At 28.7% G+C, this 27,578-nt stretch overlaps 1 protein-coding gene across 5 annotated transcripts in view; it reads right to left on the bottom strand.

Annotated features, from left to right (window-relative positions):
• Nucleotides 1-3,526: 3,526 nt before the first annotated feature.
• The window catches only part of LOC145239850 (uncharacterized), a 242,332-nt gene continuing 218,280 nt past the window's right edge, over nt 3,527-27,578 (bottom strand). For all 5 annotated transcript variants that reach the window (XM_080103403.1, XM_080103402.1, XM_080103404.1 and 2 more), the window contains 9 exons: nt 23,821-24,073; nt 22,337-22,449; nt 17,600-17,959; nt 16,791-17,057; nt 14,939-15,127; nt 13,803-13,975; nt 7,711-7,869; nt 4,616-4,745; nt 3,527-3,848 (listed from right to left, as the gene is read on the bottom strand). In XM_080103403.1, the coding sequence (XP_079959529.1) occupies nt 3,673-3,848; nt 4,616-4,745; nt 7,711-7,869; nt 13,803-13,975; nt 14,939-15,127; nt 16,791-17,057; nt 17,600-17,959; nt 22,337-22,449; nt 23,821-24,073 (1,820 nt within the window). In that variant the 3' untranslated portion in view covers nt 3,527-3,672. The remainder of the gene's footprint in view (nt 3,849-4,615; nt 4,746-7,710; nt 7,870-13,802; nt 13,976-14,938; nt 15,128-16,790; nt 17,058-17,599; nt 17,960-22,336; nt 22,450-23,820; nt 24,074-27,578) is intronic.

The raw sequence follows: 27,578 nt of genomic DNA, 5'->3' as shown, positions 1-27,578 counted from the left end.
AAAAATTTTTTTTTTAAATAGTCGTTGCATTAGAGAAAAAGTATGGAAGTTCATAAAAAAATAACAAGGAACATCAGGAAGCACATTTTCCAGCTTACGTGAAAAAGTATTTCTTCAACGTTTTATAAAGAAACTAACAAATTAAACAGCAACAAAAATTAATTTGGGAAGACAAATTATATCATTTGGTTTAGCTGTTAAAAAAAAAAAGAAAAAAAAAAAAAAAGTTTAAGAAAATATAAACATGCTTTATAAATATTTGTTTAATATTTATCCCAGAGTGTGTCAGTTTCTTAGCAATTATTAAAAAAAAAAAAAAGAGAGCAAAATGAAACAAATAAAATTTTAAAATTTGATTTTCATTTAAAAATATTAAACCATTTTTTTTTTTTTTTTTTAATGAAAAATGATTGCTGAAGAGGACACAGGATTTGTTAACAGAAAAAAATCACTTGTTGATTAGAAATCCTTTAATCTGTAATTTTATATCTTTCGCATCAGATTTTTCAATTCAAATTGACAAAAATTCAAGAAATTAAAGATCTAAAAATAAATATTAACTGAAAGACAGTAGACATTCGATTCAATGATGTGGTTTGTTTATGTTATAGCAAATTACCACTTTATAGATTATTTGATGTCAAAACACAATGGTAAATGATTCATCATATGCAACAAATTGAATAACAGTTAAACTCGTATCAAATTCCACAGGCTGTAATCTTATCCATTAAACCAATCAAAAAACATTCTATTTAAACAATCCTTATATAATTAAAAGGGGGAAAAATAAGAGAAATTATATTGATACCGGCTAATTACAAAGATTATATATATATATATATATATATATATATATATATATATATATATATATATATATATATATATATATATAAATAAACACAAGTATGTATACAAGAAAGATATATAAATACAGGTATCGAAAATACAATGGACATTTAAAAACTGACTCTACATGAATTTGGTTTTGTTCATAAATATCTTTTTTATGAATAAAAACAAAATTAGAGCCCATCAAAATCTCTGCAGTGGGATATGATAATTGTAGTCAAAGTGGATAATGCCATACACCGCAATCAAACTAGCCTATCTTCCCTTGTTTTGCTCTTTAACTTAAAAAATAAGACAGCAATGATGGGCTTTTTTACAACAATAACGCATCAGCAAACAAATAATTACAAAGTGGAAGACATGAAACCATGAAAAAAAAATCTTTGTTCAAAAGAAATGTAATTTGTTTATCTTTAAACATAAAAAATAAAAACATATTTATTCTGTAAAATTTAATTGTGGTGACCATAAAAACAAAAACAGGCATTTCTTATGTACATACTAAAATAAAATAGATAACTACTGTAGGAATCTAATTTAAGATGTAATATAAATTAATAAATAAAATTAAAAAAAAAATAGCTATTGGATTTTCAAGACAAGTAGATTCTTTTCAGTTCATATATAGAAGTCAATAATGGCAGTTAAACATTCATAAGTCATCTCTGTATTGTGCACAAGAGAATCTAAAAAAAATCTAAAACATAAAAGAAATATATTTGTTTCCTTTTTAAAAGAAGAAATGGCCTTTTTTATAAGTATGGCAAGCCTCAGTAACAGGAAAGCTAATTAACTCTCAAACTTGCACTTGGATTTTGATTAGAAAATAACATTTAATTTACCAATTATGAATGTATTTTTGTTATCACAGGAGAAACAGATATTAAATCAAATACAACAGGAAATTAGACAAAACTACCCTTTGGCTAGGATCAAAGTGTAGTATCTGATACCTAATTATCTCCTTCACACCTTCAGAATAGAACATTTCATTCATTGTATTCTCGGTCAGTGAAGGATGTAATTAAAATTTTTGTTCCAATCCAAAATGCCTCTCTATTTGCACATTAAAAACTAATCTCATGCTTTTTAAATGGCCAATATTTAAAGATACATCTCTTTTTTTGTTTTATGTGCTTATCCGTTATAATTGTATACATTACTTCAAATCAACATGTTTTTATTTTTAAATGGAAATGTGTATAGTTGTTGGTAAAAGATATTTTCAAAATGTATCCATGTATTTCATCATAATTGAGAAAATAATTTACTTAAATTTGAGCAGTTTTATGAAAATTCCGTGCTACAATGATATTTCTTTGTAATGAATAGTAGAACTATCACTGTTTTTTTTATAATGCAATATAATAATGTACTTAACTAGAATTTCTTTTCAAAATTAGTCCAGCAAATCTGGAACATTTTAAAATAATCACGTAAAAATAAAAAACAAGGGAGATAATATTTTAAATTGAAGAATATAGTAGTTGTCTATCTTGTAATCAAAATTTAATTTCTTCTTCTGTATAAGTTTAAAAACGTGTAAAAAAAAAAAAAAATTAAAATTTTAAACAAAAAATATTAGAGTGTATTACCAGGCAATATATATATATATATATATATATATATATATATATATATATATATATATATAGTTACATTTTTGGAAAAAAAGAATTCCAGCAGAGTGCTCTATTATATAAAAAAAAAAAAATTTCAAAATAAGAGCATGTTTAAATTTTATTTTCAGAAGTTTAGATGAGATAAGCCATTGGTACCATCAGTTTTCATAGACAGATGAGATGGATCAGCAGAAGAGATATGGGGTCCTAAAACAGTTCCCAATTATCAGGCTTGAAACAGATAGTACTGATGGTTTATCTCAGTTAAACGTCTGAATATATATATATATATATATATATATATATACACCAACAATCTCACAGAATAAGAAATTATTATTTGCAACTTTACTTATGGTGCTTCAAAACATTAAAACAGAATTAGTTTATGAAATAATTCTTGCCAAAAATAAAAACTGAACAGTGCAACATTCAACAAACTGTTGGCAACTTTATCGTGTTCGAAGACGTGATTTGACAAGTAAAATGACTAATAAACAAGAAAACCGTTTTAACAATTATTTCTAGATCTTACAAGAATAAAACTGAATTGGTTCAGTTGAGAAGTAAAATAATTACTTCCTAGAAAAACTAATTATTTACTATTTAAAATTATTTCAAATGATCATAAAAGTTAAAACTGATTTGTGTTAATAAACTGTCAAGCATCAATGTAATAACACATTTACAATTTGTTCTGTAGAAAGAAAAATGGAATTTTAATATGAAATATAAATGCTATGAAGCAAATTGATTTCATATTTTTTACATGCTCTTTCTAAAATTATATATAAATAAAAAAATGTTTTCGTTACTGATGAAAAAGACATAGATAAATATATATTACTGAAGAATATATTAAAAATAATTTTGTAAAAGATAAATCTATACTAAAAAAAAAAAAAAAAGAGAAAACTGTGTCCTCCTCATGAATCAATTCTAAAATCTTTTTATATTCGAAACATTTTTTTAACTATCATAAAAGTATGAATTTAAAGCCCTCCGTTTCTTCTACTTGTACAAAAAAGCATCTTTTAAGTGGATGAAGGGGGTGTAGTAATTGAGAAAAATGCTTATGGCCCACTGACATGAGTAACTGCTCCCTCTTAAAAAAAAAAAAAAAAAAAAGCAAGCAATGGAATGTGGTTTCCATTCATCTATTCTCATTCATCACCTGTTTTTTTTGTTTTGTTTTTTACACTTCATCTTTTGTTATTGATATTCTTGTTTTGGATGGTGGAGTCATTACTGGAACAGACACGTCCCCTGTTACAGCTTCAGGCTGACTAGTGCCATCGTGATCAATCCCATTGGATTCCTTTGACTCAAAAGGATTAGAGGTCAGTTCAAAAGCTTTCTCTGCTCGTTTGACTGTAATCAAGAGAGATAATAAAAGGAGATTAAAATAAAAATCTGTAGAATTTAATAAACATTAACAAGTAAATTTCATCTCATTACTAGCAGTGCTACATTATTGTATTAGATAAAAGCATAATACTAGCTTAGAAATAAACAATTTTTTTTACAAAAGGGTCACCACATATTAAGGCGTTAATGTGTGTATGGTAGTCATTAGCACAGTAGCATAGTAATCGTTTGTGGCATAAAACATTGGAAAGTTTAGCATATTTTTTGGAATTTTTGATGTTATCATCCGGGAATGATGTGAGTTGTAGTGGTGGGTAGAAAGAAGCATGATTATGTTAATTTTAAACGTGCTCTTGAGTTCTCTCTTGGGGGTTGGGTTGGAGAGAGTAATGTCCGTTTTGGGGTCAAAAGGTATGTGAAATTGTTTCATATATGTATTTAAATTACCCATCTTAGTGTAGGTAAAATTATTTTAAATATGTGTTGTATATTACCTGTCCTTGCAAAGGTAAAATTATTTCATATACATGCTGTAAATTACCTACCCTAGGTAAGATACAATTATTTCATACGTCTAATACCCTTTCCTAGGGTAGGTAAAATATTCTTTTGCTCGAAATAGCAAATGATACATAGACATTAAAAATTCCTCTCTCCAAAGAATAACAAATATATTCAAAATCAAATTCAATTTTCTCATTGTTTATACAGTCCCGAGCAACGCCGGGTAGCCCTACTAATTTACAGATAAAATCAAACAAATTCCTTACGTTGATGTACTTGAGTATCATCTTTGATCAGATTAGTTGTGTTTAGTTGGTCCTCAACAATTTTTACTTTCTCATTTGCGATGTCACATTTACGTTGGATCTCATCAAGTTCAGCAATCATGTCACCATTCTAAAACAAAAAATTTAAAATATAAAATTGACATTTTTATGAAAAGTGAAGAAAATGTAATTTCTAAAAGTTCAATTAAAAATTTGAATTCAGCTTAGATTTTTTTAAAAATATTTTTGTACAACATTTAAGAGAATTACATTTGTAATAATTGGATTCGAAAATATCAGTTCTTTCATATTGTTTACAATAGATTTGGTTATTGTTTTACTGGAAAAGAGTAAAACATTTCATGGAATTCAAAGTTAAACTTTAATTTTGAAGTAATTGAAGGGGTACATGTACACTGCAAGTTTCTTTATGACAACGTAGATGACTTTGCTTATGTTTCTCTAGCATGGGAGCCATTCTTTAATTGTTCATGGGTTATTTTAGTAGTTTTCTATTTCTGTTGTGTATCATATTTGTTTCAAGCATTTGTCCACGATGAAATTGTAGATTTTTTTTCAAGGGAGTCTCCGCCTATTAAGGCCCAAAAACCACTTGGGGGTAAAGGGTTAATGAATGTAAGGTGGTAGTGTAGTAATCATTTATGGTGTAAGTTGGGTTAGGGTTAAGGTTAGGGTTATATAAGACGGTTCAACAAGAACTTGTTTACTTGATGCCTACCATACATAGTTAGCCAGAAAACAAGTCAACAGAACAGTGTTCCACAGGCAAACAGTTCTGGGAAAGAAGCTTTGTTCATAGAATCTGCATTTAGATTTAGACACTGATAGGGAGTGGGGGATATTGTTGATAGTAGTTGTAGCTAACCAAGTGTTTTTTTGTGAAAGTTTGGACCATAGATTGAAGCTTAGACGAGCACTTGCCATGAAAATAATGATAGTGCAGAGACCGGCTCTCAACATCTCTTCTGTGGGAAAGAGGTTATAGGGAAGAAAAAAGAGCATCACCTACTAGGTTTTAACATCTATCAAGGCAGGATAGGGTGCACCGAGCAGTTCCTGCCCAGATGTGGCAACAGTAATCCATTTTAGGATGTACTCGACTCTTATTCAGATAGAGGATGCCATCAACAGTGAGATACCTACTGGAGTAGCAGAATGATCTAACCATTTTTCCAACAATTCTTGGCAACAAATTTAATGTGTAAGATCAGTCTCATAAGCTTATCAAGACCTGGTGCTTCCTCAAAACCAGAGTCATTTAGTTCAATTAGGACCAGATGAGTCAGAATGATTATGGTGAAAAGAGAGAAGCTTGGTTTTAGCTGCATTAAAATTAACCAACCAACTTTTTCCCCCATTGCATCACGTGCTCAAGATCAGAAGAGAGAATCAGAAAGATCTTTACATTTGTGTTGTATTTGAACGGCTAGTAAATGAGACAAGATGACTAAGGGGTAAGGCTATATTTTTGTCTTCTTAGAGCAAAGACCTGTGACACATGCATTGATAGTAATGAAAAAAAAATAAACTGATTTCTAATAAAATTATACTAGATCCTTGTTAATTTTGACCAAAAATACCCAGCAATTATTTTCATCGATTTTATTGGATCATATGCATCTATTCGTCTGTATGTTTAAAATAGTTCATATCTTAAAAAAAAAAAAAAAAAAAAAAAACTTGCATCAGAGCAAGTTGTAGATGTTTTGGTGATCAATGATTTTGATCACTAAACTCAAATCTTTTGGCTGATGCATGCACAAAGCAACCATAGTTTATCTTTGCTCTTATTAATCAATGTCATTTGAAAAGAGTCTTTTTATAAAATACTCAAGTATAGACTGCTACTACTTTTAGCCATCTATTGCATTTCTCTCTTAATTCTTTAATATGTAGAAGAAATGATAATCTTAAATCAAAAGTGATGTCTGTGGAATGTCAGTGTCATTTCAATTTTAGGACTGGACTGTATACGTGGAAAGAATGGCAGAAATTATTTGCTTCTTGTTTTATGAACTGTTGCTTGACTTCATTTGTATTTGTGTAGCATTTTAATGCAATAAACACACTTAACTACACAAATAGATACAAAACAATGTCAAATAACTTAGATGGAATAGTCCATGTTAAGAATCTTATTGAAATTCAAGAAATGTAAAAATGATCAGTATCACAATCATATAGTATGAATAAAAGCAAATGAAGATGGACTGGACAACTTACACAGATCATCAATTGGTTTAAACGTGCAGTTACAGAGTAACACTTAAGTAAACATAGGGATTGGTGAGAAATTTACTTAAATATAGTGGAGGAAGGGAGAGTGAAGCAACTGTCTAGATGGTGTCATATCTAAAAGAATGCTAAAGTAAACAAGGTAGAGACCTTCATTTTATACAACAGTAAAATTAACATTTAACTTTATTATAAACATAATATAAATTGAACCATTTTTAATACATTTTTTTCTTTTAAATCATATGCATTCAAATATATACATGTATACCAATCATATTTTTTAAAAATATCGATTAGAAAAATAATTCTTGGCATCTTGTAACATACTATTTAGCAGTAGTAATATGCTTTTCAAGTTAAGTGTAGAATTATACTTTATCAAATGCATAAGGTTATTTAGGTATGATTGACAAACATTGATCCAAAATTAACCTGTTGTAAATAAAAGCGGAAAATAGTGAATTAGTTGAATTACATGAGATATAGAAAGGATTCTCAATTGCAGTTTAAACATTAATGAGGAAACACATTATAATGAAAGGTTCTGCTAGATAAGGGAACTCATATCCCTCTGAAGATAGCCAGAAGTAAGTTTTAACTACATTGGATATCCATAATTAATATTAAAATGAGAATTCTCATTGCCTTTTTCATGTAGGAAGATGTTCCAACTAGCTGTCTGAGATAAAAGGGAAAGCAGTAATTACCCAACACCCCTACAAAAGGGAATATTGATACAGTCTTTCCCTCTTACAGTTAAGAGTGGAGGATGTTATGAAAAGACTTTTGGAATTCAATGAAGTTAAACATAATCCAACAGAAAAAGAAAAAAATACCTTTCTGAATTTCAAAGGGTCATTTACTAGACCTTTCCGGTTCCGAAGAGGAAGCTGGGAAAGCCAAAAGTTGCTGATGAGTCGGCTTTCTTCACCAAGACAAACATTTAAGTTTTCCACTAACAAAGAGAGATCTCGTAAAGTGCTGTATTCTTTGTTCTGCACAAAAAAATGAAACAAAAGTTAAATCTTCATATAAATTTATTTCATTTCTAAGAAATAGGAAAGCTTAAGTAAAAATTTGAGGAACAAACTTAATTTGTAAATGTTTCAATAAAAATGACTATTATATCTATGAAATCATAAGGAAATCCATACAAAAAAGAAAATTCTTTAAAAATGCACCCCACCCCCAGATCTTCATACCAAGAGAAATACTAAATTGGCTCAAACAAAAAAAGACAAACCTAAAACATAAGTAAAAAAAATCTGATATTTTTGATACAATAAGGGTGAAATAAATAAAATAAACAAATAAATAAGAACACTTAATTTTGGTTTAGGAGCACAAACAAACCTCAACTTTTATCTTTAAACATTCATTCAAGCCGAAATTACAATTTATTTAAAAAAATAAAATTACTTTATACTGTTGAATGGTCAGAAAGTAAATGTTTTTTCTTAATAATTAAGACTAACTTGTTTACTATATAGCAACTATTTGAAATTCAAAATTGATTTTGAAGACTTTAAATTGTTGAATTTATGGCTTAAATCAAAATTTAAAGTATTATGATTTTTCATCTAGACCAAAAAAAAATTAAACGTAAATTTTCGGAGATAACCCGGTCACATCAAAAAACGATAAATTGAAATAATATTTTTAAGCTTGTTTTAAACAAACCTAAAATGACACAAAAAAAAAAAAAAAAATCTAAACAACTATTTCATATTGAAGGAAAATAAATTCCAACCATTTCCAATGATGATTGCAAAGTTAAATCATTGGTATTCAATTAAATATGAAATAGAAATTAATTCTAATATTTTATCAGTTTCTTTGCTACCAAATCCAAATTATTCTGTGATCATTTGTAGAATCACTAAATTAAATACAGTTTTTTTTAAAGAAATGCATCTGAACATCAATAAAAAATTATGTTAAATGTTGAGAATGATGTAAAATATGTAGACATATTAATATAAAAATATTGTTGTAACTGTGTTCACCCTGGACTGGTTGATTTCTTTAGCCTGCACCATATCTAGAATAATGGTGGTCCATGTTATGGCAATACTGAGCAAAGCCACTCAAAATAATCAATGAGAATTCAACCATTGAAGACCAACCATTTGTGGATTTGAAAGAAGTATGGAGGTAAATTACGCCACAAATTACCCCCACTCCCACCCTCTAGGTGGCAAGCAATCTATGGTGTCACCAAAACAAGATAGACAAGACTTTAGATTAAGGTTGAGAACAGCAGTTGGGATATGGTTGCATGATGTAGTGAAGGCAATTATCATTAAAGACTTTCTCCAATCAGCTACCCTCACTGATCATGTCTCAAAAGCTATAGAAGAGGATCGATTGAACAATACATTGAGAAATGCTCCTTAATTGACATTGAAATCACTCAAGACCCCCACAAGGATCATAGCAGCACTAATTTGACAACCTCTGCTAGTAGATGTAAAGATATATGATGGTTGAATAAGATAAGTTTTGGATGAAGGTGAGAAAATGTAATTACCTTGTAAAGCTGCAATTGTTTGTGATGAAAAAAAAAAAAAAAGAAAAAATTAATGCTAACGATGTTTCTAAAAATGCTTCTATGAAAATAAAAATTAAATGAAAGTAGAACTTATAGGTTAATTCTGAATGGAAGATGAGAAAAAGCCTGATGCATAAGAGCTCTAATTTTAAAGAAAAGTCGACATGCAAAATAGAAAAGTGGGTATAAGAACTACAACAAAAAACGTTTCCGTCATGCAGACAGCTCTGATAACGTGAAAAGAAAATTTAGAAACAATGGAAGAAGCAGGCTGCATTCCTCAAAGACGTTAGAAAATCTTTTGCAAACAAGAAAAGGCATTTAAGAGAAATGAATCAAAACAGCCATGAAGAAAAATGGGTCAATTATTAAATTTAGAAAAAAAAAAGCAGAACAATGAAGTTTGAGAAAAGATGAAGTTATAATTCAACAAAAATGTTTAAATGTGAAACTTGTGTTAATAGTTAAATTAGAAATGAAGAAAACATATACAAATAAAATAAATAAAAAAGTCTTTATTTAAATTATATAACAAATTTTCATTTAAATGTTAGTATGGCTTATCACACTATATTTTAATCCCTAGACTCACCTAGACGAAAAAAAAAAAAAATGAAAAATAATTTAGTGTTTATTTTACATTGCTAATTCACAACATCAAGATTTTAGTAAAAGAACGCAATTCTAAAATGAATTCTTTCAAATTTTTAATTCATGACTACATGTCAAAAAGAATCAGTCATTTTCTAAATTACATGAAAGCAAGGGTCAGCTTTTATAGACATTTCACCATCAGCAGCTTCAAAAGTTAAAATATTCTTTTATTTAAATTTAGTTTTAAAATTAAATAATATTTTTGTCTATTTTAAAAAACATCTTTTGAGCATTGCAACATAAAATACATAAAATAAATTGTTTAAAATGTCATTTTCAAATATTACACATAGGTAGCATGTCATTTGAATACTATATATATATATATAAACATGCATATATACATAGCATGTCATTTGAAGACTATATATATATATACATAAACATGCATATATACATAGCATGTCATTTGAAGACTATATATACATACATAAACATGCATATATACATAGCATGTCATTTGAAGACTATATATATATACATAAACATGCATATATACATAGCATGTCATTTGAATACTATATATATATACATAAACATGCATATATACATAGCATGTCATTTGAATACTATATATATATACATAAACATGCATATATACATAGCATGTCATTTGAAGACTATATATATATATATATATAAACATGCATATATACATAGCATGTCATTTGAAGACTATATATATACATAAACATGCATATATACATAGCATGTCATTTGAAGACTATATATATACATAAACATGCATATATACATAGCATGTCATTTGAAGACTATATATATACATAAACATGCATATATACATAGCATGTCATTTGAAGACTATATATATATATATATATAAACATGCATATATACATAGCATGTCATTTGAAGACTATATATATATATATATATAAACATGCATATATACATAGCATGTCATTTGAAGACTATATATATATATATAAACATGCATATATACATAGCATGTCATTTGAATACTATATATATATATATATAAACATGCATATATACATAGCATGTCATTTGAAGACTATATATATATATATAAACATGCATATATACATAGCATGTCATTTGAAGACTATATATATACATAAACATGCATATATACATAGCATGTCATTTGAAGACTATATATATATATATATATATATATATATATATAAACATGCATATATACATAGCATGTCATTTGAATACTATATATATATAAACATGCATATATACATAGCATGTCATTTGAAGACCATATATATATATACATAAACATGCATATATACATAGCATGTCATTTGAATACTATATATATATACATAAACATGCATATATACATAGCATGTCATTTGAAGACTATATATATATATATACATAAACATGCATATATACATAGCATGTCATTTGAAGACTATATATATATATATATATAAACATGCATATATACATAGCATGTCATTTGAAGACTATATATATATATATATATATATAAACATGCATATATACATAGCATGTCATTTGAAGACTGTTATATAGAATTAAAAACAAGAGTTCTAATTACATAAACTTAAAATATATAAGAAACAGAATCATATTTGTTTACACTTATTATTTTGAGAGATAAGGCAATTTAAATGAATTCAACTATTCTTCTAAAAAATATTTCAAATTCCACATATTTTTAGTGTAGTTGTTTAACTGAGATTATAATATCAAAGGGTTAAATTTTAGAAAACATCTAATATGTATAATTAAGCATAAATAATCTCATCTCAAATTTTAATTGAAAAATTTTTTTAGAGATAAAATTATCTCACAGAATATATAGATCAACTACATTTAGATATTTCATCAGATGGTGTCCAATAATATCCTTGTAAATTCATTTTTTACCATCTATCTCTGAACTCATTCCAGTTATACTTGAAATGTTTCACACAACTTATATATATATATATATATATATATTTGGAACACATTAAAAAAGTTTAAAAATAATAAATAAAAACTTGATTAATTAATGTGTTCTCAGAAAAAAAAAATCCTAATTATGTGGTATTTTTTTAGTCTACCCTACCAATAATTTCATATTATGAATTATACAAAAATAATTTCCAATGAATATGAGTATTTAATTTTTTATTTTTATTTTATTTTACGATGAGTGAGGTAAAAATTGCTTCTACCATCAACCTTACTTGACTATCCCTCCAAAAGATATTTAATTTAGATCTTTTCTCAAATTTTAAATACCAAGCAAATGCACAAGATAATTTTAAGACACTAAACTTATAATTTTCACATTCACGAGGCATACAAGTTTTGTGATTTTATTTAGACTCATATTTGAGGCCTTGATATTTTTGAAGCTGAATTCTTGTTCAGTTTTCAAATAAAAACTACATCTATTCACTTTCTCTCATTGACAGCAAGTTTGAATGTTGCAAAAATATTAGTTAAAAAAAAAAAAAACTTCTGCTTTATGCATTCATGTACAAAATAAAAATTTAATACATTAATAAATTGTCTTAGTTTTTTAATTTGAAATAATAAATTGTTTCAAATATGCACAAAAATAATGACTTGATATTAAATCATTATAGAGTTTCATGTGTCAAATTTAATTGAATATAAATTTACAATTCTATTATATAATAATCATCTTACCTGTGCAAATGTTGTGGGAAAAAAAAAAAATTTATGTATATCCAAAGATATTTATTATCAAATTGTTTTCCATTTATTGCAAGGAATCAAATTTTTTTATTTTGGAATTCTACCATTTTTTTTTTCAATCCAAAATTAAAAAAAAAAAAAAGATTTAATCACCTTTCAGAATATTAAAAGTATTATAATTTTAATATTCTGAAAGGTAATTAAATATTTCTCCATTTAAAAGTCATTCTGATAATACATTCATCATAAGTGTATCACATTAATTTCTTGTATCTTTTCTAATCACCTTTTAATGGAAGTAATATTAGGCAGAAAAACTATCTCTGCATATACGTGACAGAAAGAAATTCTTTCTGTATACCCTGGTTTTTAAAGTGTACAAATTATTCACCTGATTTGTTGCATAATACCAAAGAGAGATGCAATTAACAAACTTAGAGAAAGAAAAAATAATCCGCTGGAAAATGACTGTTTAATTCATAAGTTATTGCAGAAAGGGCTTTGCAATGAGGAATTAAGGTATGCAGCAAGAAGTTTGCTTTTAGATCTTCACCAATAGAGAATTCATTGGCTACAATCTAATACAGTCATGGCTTACAAACTTGTGAATCTGTCATTTTAATCTCTTATCTCTCCAAAATCCTTTCAAACATTTCCTAACCCAGGATTTCAAACATAACAGCAGATTAACTAATTACAACATTCCCCTTTTCTAATCAAATGGACAAGAACTCAAATCAATGAGTAATAAGGTATCATATTATGTGACCAATTTGTGGCAAGTTTAAAGTGAGCACTCTTTTGCTCTGAAGACGATAACAGACAAGAGGATTAATTTATTCATTAAAACAAATTGGTATAAATATTCTATTTCTAATCTAAATTATTATTTGGAGTAGATAAAATCTGATATCAAACTAACAAGAAAAGGATCCTACATCAGCTAGAAATTTATGCCATATTTATTCTCACTTTTTATGAATTTGAGTAAATAGAAAACAGTCTCAAGTATAAACATTTATATATAAAACAAAAACACATAAATACCTCATTTGGTGTGAGCGTTTTGTGAATTTTGATACGATCCCGAAGCCGAGCTTGAAGGTTCCGAACTACATAGGACATCTCATTGTTTTCTTTACGTAACAATTCATAGTCATCTAGTTTGCCAATAGCAAATAATGAACGCAGATCAGAGCTGATACGTACAGGAGAATTGACTAGAAAGAAAAAATAGAATAAGTACAAAAGAAATTTCAGTTGAAATAAAATTTTTTGTAATTTTAGATTTTGCACCTTGTTTAACAATAAAGACAAAAACTGTAAAAGATTCACTACATATGATTTGATGTGCATTTTTTTCATACAAGCTAAATATCTGTTAGTCATACAATTATTAAAAGGAATTCAATAATTTAGCAATGTTTATGTTGGAATAAATTGTAAATCAAATTTACAAATTCAGCAGATTAATTCAAATAATTTTACAAAATTTAAAGTTTTTATTTTTATTCATTTGAATAAATTAATCAAATTTAATCTTATTTCAATTTATGCACAATTAATGATTTACAATAAGAGTAAGCTATAATCTAGAGATAAACATCTACCAAGATTTATAAGTTTATTTAATTATTTGTTTTGTATTTGTAAACATGTATTTAAATTTAAAGAAAATAAGTTAATAAATAAAAACCTTGATAGATGTTTATACCTGGATTGTAGCTTTATTCTTACTGGAAATAATTTAGAGAATGCTAAATTCTTTCTGTAGAAATGACAAAAATATTTTTCACAGAAACAGCAATTATAAATATTGTTAATCAAAATAAAAGAAAACTTTATTACATCTAAAATTAAAATTTGTTATGCTACCATGTTTGCTATAATGACTACATTGTATTACATTATAAGTTTGTAAATTAGAAAAAAAAAAACATTGAAGATTCAATTTTTTTTTCTGGTGAAAGACAAAATTCTAAGCACACATTTTACATTAGATAAAAATATATAGAATATTATAAATCAAGAGAATGTAATTTAGAATTGGTTAAAGTCAAAGAGAAAGCCAAGATTTCTTTATACAACTGTTCTGTAAGAAAAAATTTATGTCAAAAGATTAACCTCAATAACTTTAAGAATAACCTATTTGAATTGTTTAAAAATGCTTTTATAAATAATACCTGGATTTCCAGGTGGATCAAATGACCAATATGTGATGTGATCTTTAGCCAGACCAGAACTCGCAGGCCAACTTGTTTTCAAGTTAAGATCAATCTTGTCATTATGTAATCCTCCATTAACAAACTCTGCAGATGGTACCCAACCCACGTCAGAATTCGTATTATGATTATCAGAATTGGTGGAAATGCCTGCAAATGAAATAAAAAGCAAAGAATTTAATAGAAAGCTAGTTTAATAAGTTATTGATTTAAAAAATAAAGCGCAAAAACATATTTAATATAATTAGCTGTAAACTAATTAAAATAGCTAGTTGTAGATTAGATGTGGAGTGTGTAAAAATAAGATTAAAAATGGACAATCGCACATGAGATTAACTGAAGTAGAAAAATGAAATTTTACATCTGGAGTTAGAAGATAGTATGATATGTATTTGAAGTTATGTCATTGGAGGAAGTATCGGCAAAGAACTAAAAGTTCCTGCCTATTGAGAGTCAAGGTGGTTATAATGATCAGATGTGGTTTTTAAGGCATCCACCAATCTACAAGGATTCAACTGGATGTATTTGCTGTAAGAAGTTAATCAAATTTCAAAGAAAACAAAATTATTTGTTGTTCTTTTAATTAATTCCATTATTTTAGACATGAAGACAAAAGAAGAGATCAATGTCTCTGCAAATGCTGGTTTTATGCAGAAATGATATATTCTACTGAACAACTTACTATGACAAGATAGAGAAACAGCTGGTTTTGTTCAAGGCACATCGACCAGTTGTTCATAATGAAGATCAAAAAATTTCGCACAGTAATATTGCATAGTGCTGTGCAGAGTCCATTGAAATCACTGGATAGAATACTTTCAATCTAATACAATTTTTTGGAAAAAAAAAAAAAAAAAAAAAAGAAAAAGGCTACTTTTTTTTACTCTTTAATTCAATCTCAAGGACAAGGTAAATTTAAAGTTGGTTTTATTATTTAGCAGAACACAAACTATTGTAGATTATTTACAATAGACTTCTTTTGCTTTGTAGATATTTGGTTTGTTGGTAAGTTAATCTAAAATAAATTTATGATTAAAAATAGTAACATTTTTCTTTTCTGGTGACTGGATTTGTCATCATTTCAATAAAAATGTAGAAACAAATTTTCCTTATGTCATGGAAATAGATTATTTGATGTTCCTTATAAATTCAGTTGCATTATTTTTGAGTGAGAGATTATCTTTTAATCATTTTATGAAAGAAAGGATGCTACACCAATAATTAAACTAGCAGAGTTAGCTTGTGCTTTCTAAATGAATGATCAAGAAAGAAAATGTGTTTAATATATCTGGCAAAAATAAAACATTAATAAGAGAAAAGTAAAGAATTACCTAATAACAAAAAAAAACAAAAAAAAACTATTGAAGTCTTCCTATCTCGAAGTATATATTAATAGAAAAAGAGTAATCTAAAAAGAACGCGATAAAACAAGAATTAATGCAAGCAAATGATTATCATTGTAATGTTGCCAAGTTTCTGACATCATTTTCAAATTTCATTGTCAAAATTTTTTGAGTAATAACGAAAGAAATGAAGTTCTTAAATGAAAAAGAAAACTTCATTAATGTGTTCCCTAGAGACCATAAATGAATATTACATTAAACTGTTTACTAAAACCTGTCCAAGATTATACAAAAGCAGAAAATATTTGGTTTGAGGGTGTATTTTTGGTAATTTCTTAGCTAGATACAGACATACAAATAGACAGCTGTCATTTATATAATAGAATGTTTAAAAAATTATTTGAATTCATTAAAGGAGATTAAAAACATAATAGTTAACCAAGGAGGAGGAAAAGGAGATGAATATTTACTTTTGAGGGTCGTGTTATTGCTGTTGACTGAATTCTTATTCTCCAATGTTCTATCATGGTTATCTACTGGAAGTGGATGAAGATCAGCCATCATATCGTTTTCAATTACGCCATTCTTCGGACTGCCAAACAAATTACGAGACAGTGAGGTTGGTTGTTGATGCAGAGAGCAGGAAGAAGTTTCAATCATGTCAATTGTTTGCTTTAATAGTTCTGATGTGTTATTTCCATAACTTGATGCCAACTCACTATCGCCGCTACCATGTGCTGATAAAAAATAAAAACAATAAAAAATAGAAAACAGGTTCTCATTTTATTACAATAGATGTATAAGTTTGAAGTCAACAACTTTTCTTTTAAAAGCCAAACGTATTGCACTTTTTAAGCTACTTACAATGAACAAATCTAACAAATATAATACAAATAATCAAAGTCCATCAAAACAAAATAGCACCTCACCCTCAAATGTCGTTCAATGGTAAAATTTTACCAGAATGCTGTAAAAGATAAATTAAATCTCAGAACAAACAATAAACATAATACTGTGTATAAAAAGTAAACAATTTTATACACAGTAAAATGGAATTAGGAGAGTTGTAACAATTTAACCAAAAACAATAGGTCTGCTTGGTTTATTTTATGGCATCTCAACCCTTTTTTAAATTTATTTAATGTTGAAACATGATATTAATTATAGACAATCACCAACAATACAAATGATGATGAACACATGTAATAAACAATCAAACTTGATTTGTAAAGGATGATTTGAGAATTGATTCCAGCCAAACATGTAAAAAAAATCTTACCAGAGTCAACCTGTTGGTCATCTTCTGCTTCCAATCTTTCCAATTCTTTAGTCAAAGCACTCCTCTCACTATTAGACAACGCATTATTAGAGTTGTTAATAGCGTTGCTACCCTTTGTAGGATTCTGTCTGAGGACATTGTGTTGCGATCTATTAGTATTATTACTATTAGTATTATTTCTATTAGTATTATTACTATTGCTGTTCTCTTTGAAGGATGCATTTTGGTGGGGCAGCAGCAATTCTTCAAGTTTTCGGCGTAAAATGTTGTTGGTACTGATGCATCTCTCCATACATTTGCGCAGATTCTTCAACTCTAAGAGGAATTCTCGGATGTCAAACTTTTTAGACTTTGGCTGAACTGAAAACAGAAAGATTTAGATTCAAGTTTAACATTAAACATTTCTCTATTTATATAAAGTTAGATGTGTGTTTATGTTTATATATTTCTATCTATACAATTATTTATTCATTTATTATAGAGTGGAGGATTGATCCATTCTAGCCCAATTCAAGATTTAGGGTAGTTTTGGAAGGCTATCCAAATGCAAGAAATGAGAAGTTGTTGGTGTTAAAAAGGGAAAACAAAAACAAGTGATATTCTAATACTCTCCCTATAGAGATATTTTTTATATTAATAATAAATCTTACTTGAAAAGTAGAGTTTCTTGTTCTCTTTTAGTGGAGGAACAGTCCTTCATGACTGAGACAATTTTTTATTTTTGTACCTTTTCTGTACGTTAAAAAACGACCCTGGGTCTAACTGTCCTGTGGGGAGGCATTATAAATAGGTACACAGTACTTTACTGTATACAACTATGTTCCATAATATATTTTGAGGAAAGCCTTCTTTGTCAAATGGCAGGTGTTTCAAATCTCTTGAAACTGTGTGGACTGGGAATTATAATTTAGAACTATTTCGCAGTGAATGAGTACATATCTCAGCAGCAAATAGAATAAAGTTATTTAATTTATTTATATTTTTGTGCTAATTGTGATGTTCAGAGTTCTAAGGCTTCCGTTGTATATACCTAAGAAATATTTGGGTGAGCTTTTAGTGTATTATTAAAAAAATATTGATTAAATCACAATACTGCACAAAATTATTTTATTCATTTAAATTATTCAGATTATTGATTAAGCACCAAGATGAAACCAGTAGTCTGAATAATACTAATTATTAACTCATCTCAAACGTTTCAAAAACATGAGCTGTTAATTTAAAAAATTAAAAGTTCAATTGTGAGATTAGAAGAACGATAACGTGCAAAGTTGTATCTTTAAATAAACAGATATTCATTTAAAGTTTCAAATTTTCGGCTTATAAAAAAAAAGCCTTCATCAGGATTATTTTAAAAAACAATACATTTTTTTTCTTTTTCTTTTTTCTTCTTTATGTGCCATGGTGTCGTTCTGGCATGTTGGTTGTATATTGTAAATCTGGTGGATGGTGCTGTTCGTGCGGTAATGTGAAGTATTAGTTTTAGTAAGATCCACTTTAAGAAGCACACAGACAAAGGAAGTTTGAAAAGTTCAATTAATATGAAATGATCCTAATTTTATTATCCTCTTATAAAAAGCTGAACCAAAATTTTTTGTATTTTTGTATTATTTAAAACTACTGCATTTAATATAAACTTATTAACTACAGATTGGTATTTTACTGAGCTTTGTTTAATCTAAGAGCATATAAAATTTTCAAGAAAATCAATCAGTTATCAGCTTTTAGTCTATCTTAGATGTTTACGTATAAATAATGTCTGTAATAGTGTTAAATATAAGTGCTCACTCGTAGATATATTAGTATATCTACCAGCAATTAGGCTGAATGTTGAAGCCACTTGGTAAACACGTTGAATGTTGGTTATGGTGATAGTTGTGAACATGCTATCACTGCTCATCGTTGAGTTGCATGGGGAAGTTCAAGAAGCTGCTGCCAATTCTTCCATACAGAGACATATCCTTCAAGATTCAAGGCATAGTCTTTTCAGCTTGTGTTCATTCTGTCATCTTGTATGGCAGGGAAACATGGACCTTAAACAAACCTTTGACTTGAAACAGCTTTGGCTATTCTCAATTAGATGTGCATTTATAAACTGGAAAAAAGGATTCCATTAATTATAATTCATCAGAATATTTGACATTGGTGTGATTATGGATGCCTTGCATGCTCCACATCTCAGATGGTTTATCCATATACAGCATGCCACTTATTGCATCAACTTCATAATTCATGTGAACATCCCAGGCACGAAAAAGAATGATAAAGTGAGGAAGACCTGGTCCAAATGCATAAAGAATGATATGATTGCATGCAACCTGATTGATGGAAGAGCTCCAAATGGAAAGCAAGTGTAAGACATTGCCTGGTGTTGGTCACTTCAGAGTTTTGGACATTTGCAGCATGCTAAATACTAAAAATAAATGAAGTGTTGTAGACAGAAAAGTTAGGGTTCAATCAGTTAACCCCACCTGTATAAGCTAAAGTTGTAGGAAAAATAAGTTATTGATATTTAGCCATTGATATTTGTGCTATTAGACATGATTACAGTAGCTCCAACTCTCAGCAGATTGGAGGAAGCATCTAAAGTGAGAATATGAATTTGAAAATTGTTTGATGAAATGATATTAATATCATTTCATCAAACAATATTCAAATATATGAATTTATTAATATCATTTCATCAAACAATTTTCATCTAAAGTGAGAATATGTATTTGAAAATTGTTTGATGAAATGATAATATCATTTCAATTTTCTTCTAAAGTGAGAATATGTATTTGAAAATTGTTTGATGAAATGAAAATATCATTTCATCAATTTTCATCTAAAGTGAGAATATGTATTTGAAAATTGTTTGATGAAATGATATCATTTCATCAAACAATATTATTAATATCATTTCATCAAACAATATTATTAATATCATTTCAAACAATTTTCAAATACGTATTCTCACTTTAGATGCTTCCTCCAATCTGCTGAGAGTTGGAGCTACTGTCATAATGTCTAGTATATATTAGTATATCTGTAACACTATTTTTCTTTCACCAAAGTCCTTTAACCTTTCAGCCACAGGGTGATCGAATAAATCCTTCATATTCTAAGATTGTGTTGTTTGAATTAATTACATTATAATTAAGAAATGCATCAACAGATTTCTGTTTAAGTAAAATTGTAGTCATGAGAGGAAGTCGGTGAGAACTGTTTTTAGATCAGGCAGGACCATGGAGCCAATGAGCTCAATCAATACATGATTTTTAATTTGATAATTAGTATCAAATCACTATGTAACACTGGTGATGTAGAATTAATTCTGCATTTGTTGTCTTTCTTGCTCAAGTGTAAGTATACTATATTCAAACAGGTTTTGAAAATCATAGTAACATAATGTTTATATAGTATATAATAATCATGGCATCATCATGTTGACATACCCGTTCTCATTAAATCATTAAAGCTAATCAACGTTAAACCTGGTCAATACTAAAATGGGAGACCATTTGAGAATTCCAGGTGCTGTATGTGCTCTCCACTTATCTCGGAATTGTTTCCAGTCGTCTAGCACTTCTCTTTGCCACTAGATTCAAACAGTGCCGATTCAGGAGAAGTTGGGGTGGTTACTTTTAATGCATCTAAAACCAAGCTCCTATCTTTACATCATCAACGCCCTGATCCCCATCTGGCATCAATTGAAATGGATGGCTCTCGTCTAGGGGAAGCTCCAGGTTTTGATAAGCTCCTGGGCCTGACCTTTACTCCTGACCTGAAATGGAACATTTACATCAAGTCAGTTGCCAAGGTCGCTGGAAAAATGCTACCGCTCCAGAAAATATCTCACTGCTGATGCAATTCTCTATCTATATAAAAGCCAAGTACTTCCAGGAACTGCTAAAAACAGCCTATCCTACTTTGACAGAGTACAAAATAGGCTTCATGGCTTAGTGGAGGATGCCCGTTTCTCTCCCCTGCAACCTCTCTTCCACAGGAGAGACGTAGCGAGCCTGTCTTTGTTTTATCATTACTTCCATGGCAAGTGCTCGTCTGAGCTCCAATCTCTGGTCCCCCTTCGCCAATCTTTCATGAAAAACACCCGTCTAGCTGAAACCACTGCCAAAAATTTTCCCCACTCTTTATTTGTGTCAAAAACAATATGTAGATTCCATGAACAAAGCTTCTTTCTTAGAAGTGCACGCCTGTGGAACTGTTCCGTTTGCCTGTTTCCCACCTGACTACAACCTGGATGTCTCCAAGTCCCACATAAACAAATTCCTGATAAACCGCCCCTTTAAGTAAGACACTTTATCAAATCTCCAATACTAACGTACTGTACATGCAATAACCCGTATCCCTGAGTGGCTTCCGGGCCTTGATAAGTGGGGACTACCTTGTAAAAATAAATAAATAAATAAATAAAAAATAAATTGCGTAACCCTTGCCTCATAATTACATGCACAGCTCCCCTTACAGGGGGTATCCATTGTCTTTCGAGACAGAACAGAGGCATGGTATATATATATATATAGTATGCGGTGTAGTAAAAAGTGTTAAATATATTACAATATAAATTGCATCATTATGTATATTCAGAGTAAATTTACCAAATTTTCTTGTGCAAAGAGAAAATATTAAGTGGTTAAACAAAAATCATAAACTTGATTCAATATTTTTGATAAAGACATTTAAGGAGTGAAATAAAATTTTTAAAAAAAGATCTTTCTGAAAAAGGAAACATACCATTGGTTTTCATTTCCAATTGTTCGTACATACTCAGCTCAAGTTTTAAGGTGGAATTAAGATCTTTATTTTCAGATAACTGTTCTTTGAGATCAAGCATATCTTGTTCTAATCTGAAATTTAAATAAATTAACAATGCCATAACACAAAGATAAATCAAGTTACAAACTTGAATGAAAAATCTGATTAAAAAAATATATATAATAAAAATATTCATTTAGTAATAGTAGAATTTAGCTTCATTGAGAACATTTTATTAAAATAAGAAACATAGTGCCTAACATAATTTCTTGGCATAAACATGTCTGTAAAAATTTCTATGGATAAAATAATTTATTTCAATCACATAACTAAATTTTTTCATATATCTTTATAGTTACTAAATTTGTTTTAAACATAAGATGGATGAAAGACCTCCTTGCTCCTTGATTATAAAATAAATCTACTTTTTCTAAGTTCAGTTATCTTCAATTGTAATTAAAATTAAACAGTTTCTATATCAAAGAGAAAACATAAATACATCAGTTAAGTGTTGGTTATCAACACTTCAGATAATTGGTGGTTTCACGTGTATTTATACCATAGTCTGAGGTTTGAAAGTACCAGTTCTCGGATTCCCAACTGTCAATTTATCATATACGGGGTGCCATTAGAAAACTATTCTTTATAAACAAATCAAATATTACTATAGAAAGTAACTACAGAAATTATTTCCTACAACATTTTAGTTGGAGAAAAAAAAAATAGAACTAAGACCTTCAGAGCACTGCTAAAACTATCTTCTCATCTAAGAGAAGCAGGGATGTAAGTAGCCAATGACAACCTCTTTCTCCTGAGCCTACTATGTGTTTAAAGAGGGAACAGGATAAATTTTTTTTTTACTATTTAACAACTCCAAACAGTTTTATTAAAGTCAAAATTAAAAGACACCAAGTATACATGTAGGGGAAAATAGACAAGAAGCCATTCTTTGATGAAACAAAAATCATCCAACTTCTTAACCCCATCATGAATTGCTTGATGTTTTAGCATTTATGGCAAAATGACCATTTGCCGTTTATAGAAAGAAAATCAGCTTTTATGTATTAAAAAAAATAAAAAATTGGATAAAAAAACAGAGAACATCCATGCAAAGTTCGCAATTTAAGCAGTAAATCCACTTTATCTGGATTTTAAACAGAATTCTCTGGAGAAGGAAAACTCCAATCTGAAACTTTTGTCGACATATACACATATTCATACTCATTAGAAAAGATTAAAGAAAAATAGAGTCAGTCACAATATTCTGGTAATTCCTACAATGACACTGAAAACGTGTAACTGGACGATTCCAGTGACATGGAAAGGGTGTCGGCCCTCTATACTTATTTGCTGAAACTTTTCACCCTGGAGAGTGCAATTCCATAGTCTTTAGAGACTAAAGATCAATATTTTTTTTGTGAATGTGTTTTTTAAGAAAAAAAAAAAAAAAAATTAAAACTTACGTTTTACTTTGTGCTTGCGCAATCTCCAGTTGACTCTTCAATTGATTAATTTCTACTTCCTTTTCAGAAAGCAATTTGTCTTTTTCAAGTATTTGTGTCTCTTTATTCTGAATAGTTTTTTTCATTTGTTCTATTTGAGTGTTTCTTTCATCTAATTGGGTTTGTTGGTCACCCAGCAGCTTCTGTAGGTAGGTCAGCTGATCTTTCTGCTCTTCCAAACGGGCAATGTCTTTAGCTACACTAGAAGGAGATCCTAGTAAAAGGGGAAAAAGAAAATAGAATGTGCAGATATTGGAAAAACATTAACTTCATAAACAATAAATAATAACAAGAAATAAAATGGAATTCAATGTACAGTTCTTTTTAATTATTTGTAACAGTACTACAGTAACTACATTTATTTGATAGACCGCACTATTAACAGATTGCCTATTTAGTTATTACTGTCATTTTACAAATAGTATGTATGTGAAATTCAATGTAAAATGATCCCCCAATTCTAGATCATTCTAACCTTTAAAAATTTCAATTTGCTTCGGGAGATAAATCCAATGCATTTTTTATGATAAAAGAAAAAAAAATTGACTTACCCTACTAGCAATCCTAAGTCCGAGTGGCAAGCAACACCTAAAAAAAATCTATTCTAATCCTACCACTAACATTCAAAGTGGCAAGCACCTAAAAATCAATTCTTTAGGCCTTAGTATGAGTGGTAACATCTGTAAAAAAAACTTGTAAAACCACATGTAATCACCTAAAAAACTAAGATGCTAGAATGGCCCAGAAATGTGAGGATAATTTTATGTTAAATGTATATGTAGCTGATCCTTGACTATACATTCTAAAATATTTCTTTTTTCCTTCTTTCTACCATGTTTTTCAGGGTGTCCCCAAATAATCACCTAAATAAAATAGAATCTCAATTTTTTTTTAGAAGATGGGTTAGGGAATGGCAAAAGGTGTTAATCTACAATATCGTTTTTTTTTTCATACTGACAATATTGATGTGTTTAACTTCCTTTTTGCTTTTAAATTCATTAAAATTAGTTTTTATCAAAAAAGAATGCTCAAACTTTATTTTGCAGAAAAAAACAAAAAACAAAAAAAACAAATATGGACGTTAGCAAGAGAAAAACTCCAAATGCAAAAGTAGGGAAGGGGATGTATTCTATGGTATAAAAAAAAAGTTTTCTACCCCCACCCCCCACTCATATTGTGAATAGTTTTGAAGTATGAGGAAAACAAAGCAATCAAGCCAAGAAAAGATAAGCCTTTTCTGAATGCAAATAAAAGGCCGAATTCCACTTTTTTTCTGATTTACAAAAATGGTGAATTCTGCCACATCCCTCACACACACGCACACATGCTGAACCAATTAAGTCTTGTGATCTACAATTTTGATTTTAATGAGTCCCTGGGAACATTTACAAGTACCCTCTCCCAAAAATTTGTTACAATTCTGGAACAAGACAAGAAAAAAGATGAAAATTGAAATATTTAATGTTGGAAATTTTCTCGAGTTAGTTATTTCTAACATAGTTTTGTTTATAGAAAACAATCTTTTGTAGCAGAATAGCCTTGTTTTTTTAGACCAAGACAATTAAAAACCAACAAATTATTGCATTCAAAAACAAATTATAGTCACAATTATAATCACACATACAATAAAGAGTAACACTTATGCCAGTTTGAAGTTTGGTAATTTCCAAAACGGGTGTTCTGGAGAAAGTTCTTTTTTGTTGAAGAAAACTAAGTAACAGAGGTGAGGAGAAGTGTTTTCATTCCTTTTAGTAAATTCTTTTTTAGCTCTGCTTGTTCACCGGTTCTTTTTTTGTGTGTTTATAGCCTCTCCTCAAGTAATAGTGGGTAATTTGCATGAAGTCACTTATGCAAATTGCTCTAAAAAGTCTTAAGTATATTTCCAACATTAATAAATAAGAAAACATTTATATTTTTAGGTTTAAATCAAATTTCTTTATGTGTGTGGAAAAGATCACATGACCAGTATTTAAGAATGTTTACTCCAAAGAACTGCTGACCCTAAAAAGCCGCTGTTGGTGTCCGAATGAGTCAGTTTCGATGAAAATGAGGTTCTGAGCTAAGAAATGTATTTTCTTATCCTTATCATACATTGAAGTTGTAGTTACAAAGAAAACGGTGAGTATGTTGGGCTGATTGTACTTATAGCTACATTGAAAGGGTCGGAGGGGGGATAAAAAAAGAAAGAAAAAACAAAAATGAGATAAAAAAGAGAACCCACACCTCTGACAAGATTGTGTGCATTGCAATATATTTATTTTTTACATAAAGAAATTGACTTGCTTCCTCGGGATGCATGGAGGTTTTTTTTTTTTTCATTACATATTTACGTGATCTTAAGTTGTAGGGTTCTGATAGATGTATATTTCTGCTTACCTTAAGCAATATCAGTAATAAAGTTGTTCCACAAATACGTTGTCTGGTGTGACAATGTAATTTTTCTGCTGATAAATATTGTGTTTGACAGATCTTTAATGAAATTTACATGTAAAAATGATCGCTCTCCAATCATTGTTGTAGCTGTATAATTTATTCTTTTAAATGTCAGTGGGATACAACATTGGTAGTATTAGTCAAAGGTTGGAGAATCGCATTGCTTAGCATGTGTTTTACAAAATATGCAAGGAGCAGTTAGATAATCTTAACATGTTGAATTGTATATAAGAGTTAGCTTTCAGTGACCGTTTGATAAGTAACTAGAGTTGTGCTTCTAACTTTAGTGTGGATTCTTTTACTGTTTTCAGCAGATCCACATTGAGATGATTTACTTTAATCCCTCTCTCAGGAGTTTATTTCAAGCCTTAGCATTATTATCCCTGTGATCGTAATTTATAAAAGAAATGTATAGAACTTAAAACATTTTGAACATCATACTTTTGCAAAAAAAAAAAAAAAAAAAAAAGGACCTAACAAGTAAACCAACTCAACATTTATCAGTCCAAAATTCCAGGAAAAAAGATTTATGTATCACATTGTTTTTTTTGTTTGTTGTGTTTGCATACGTAATACTATTAAATAAATGATTAATTTAGTCGATGGAGCTTGGAATAAACAATGAAAATCACAAAGTGAAAAATGAGACTCATACATGGAAATTTATTGATAGTCTTGAGAACATGATAGACTATCAAAGTCGAATGAAAATTACCTTTGTGAAATGATCTAGAATATGCAACGAGTATGAATGCACAAATAAAACCAAAAGGCATAATATACAACAGAAGACGTCTATCATCCATATTTGGTCATGTAATCAAAGTTCCGTTAGAAACATTAACCCAACAAACACTAAAAATAAAAACATCAAACTTGTTAAAATCCACTGGTCAAGCAAAACAATGTGGTTCAGTAGAGTTAGGATTTATATTGAGGAAAATACAGACATTAAACTAATCTATGATAACCTAATAAAAGAGACTTCATGTTATCTTCTAACACAAAAGCTTTGATTCAAATAAGTTAATATGCCAGGACTGACAAAATTTTAATGTATTGAATGAAAAAAAGTTATAACATTTTAAAATCTAACATTTAAAGTTATTTTGTCAGATTTTCCAAATTACCAGAAATCAATTTAAGATGGTAAATCAAACTTTACTACAATTTTCATTTGTTATTGTTGTATCATGTTATTAGAAATGCAATAATATACTTTGTTATAATTTTTTTTATAATTAGTCATCACAGATGATATGAAACATTTTTAATTAATGACCTAA

Source organism: Euprymna scolopes, chromosome 19 (genome assembly GCF_053919585.1).
Source record: "Euprymna scolopes isolate OS-2025 chromosome 19, ASM5391958v1, whole genome shotgun sequence".
Classification (NCBI taxonomy): Eukaryota; Metazoa; Mollusca; class Cephalopoda; order Sepiida; family Sepiolidae; genus Euprymna; species Euprymna scolopes.
This window is presented reverse-complemented; position numbering and strand designations above follow the sequence as displayed.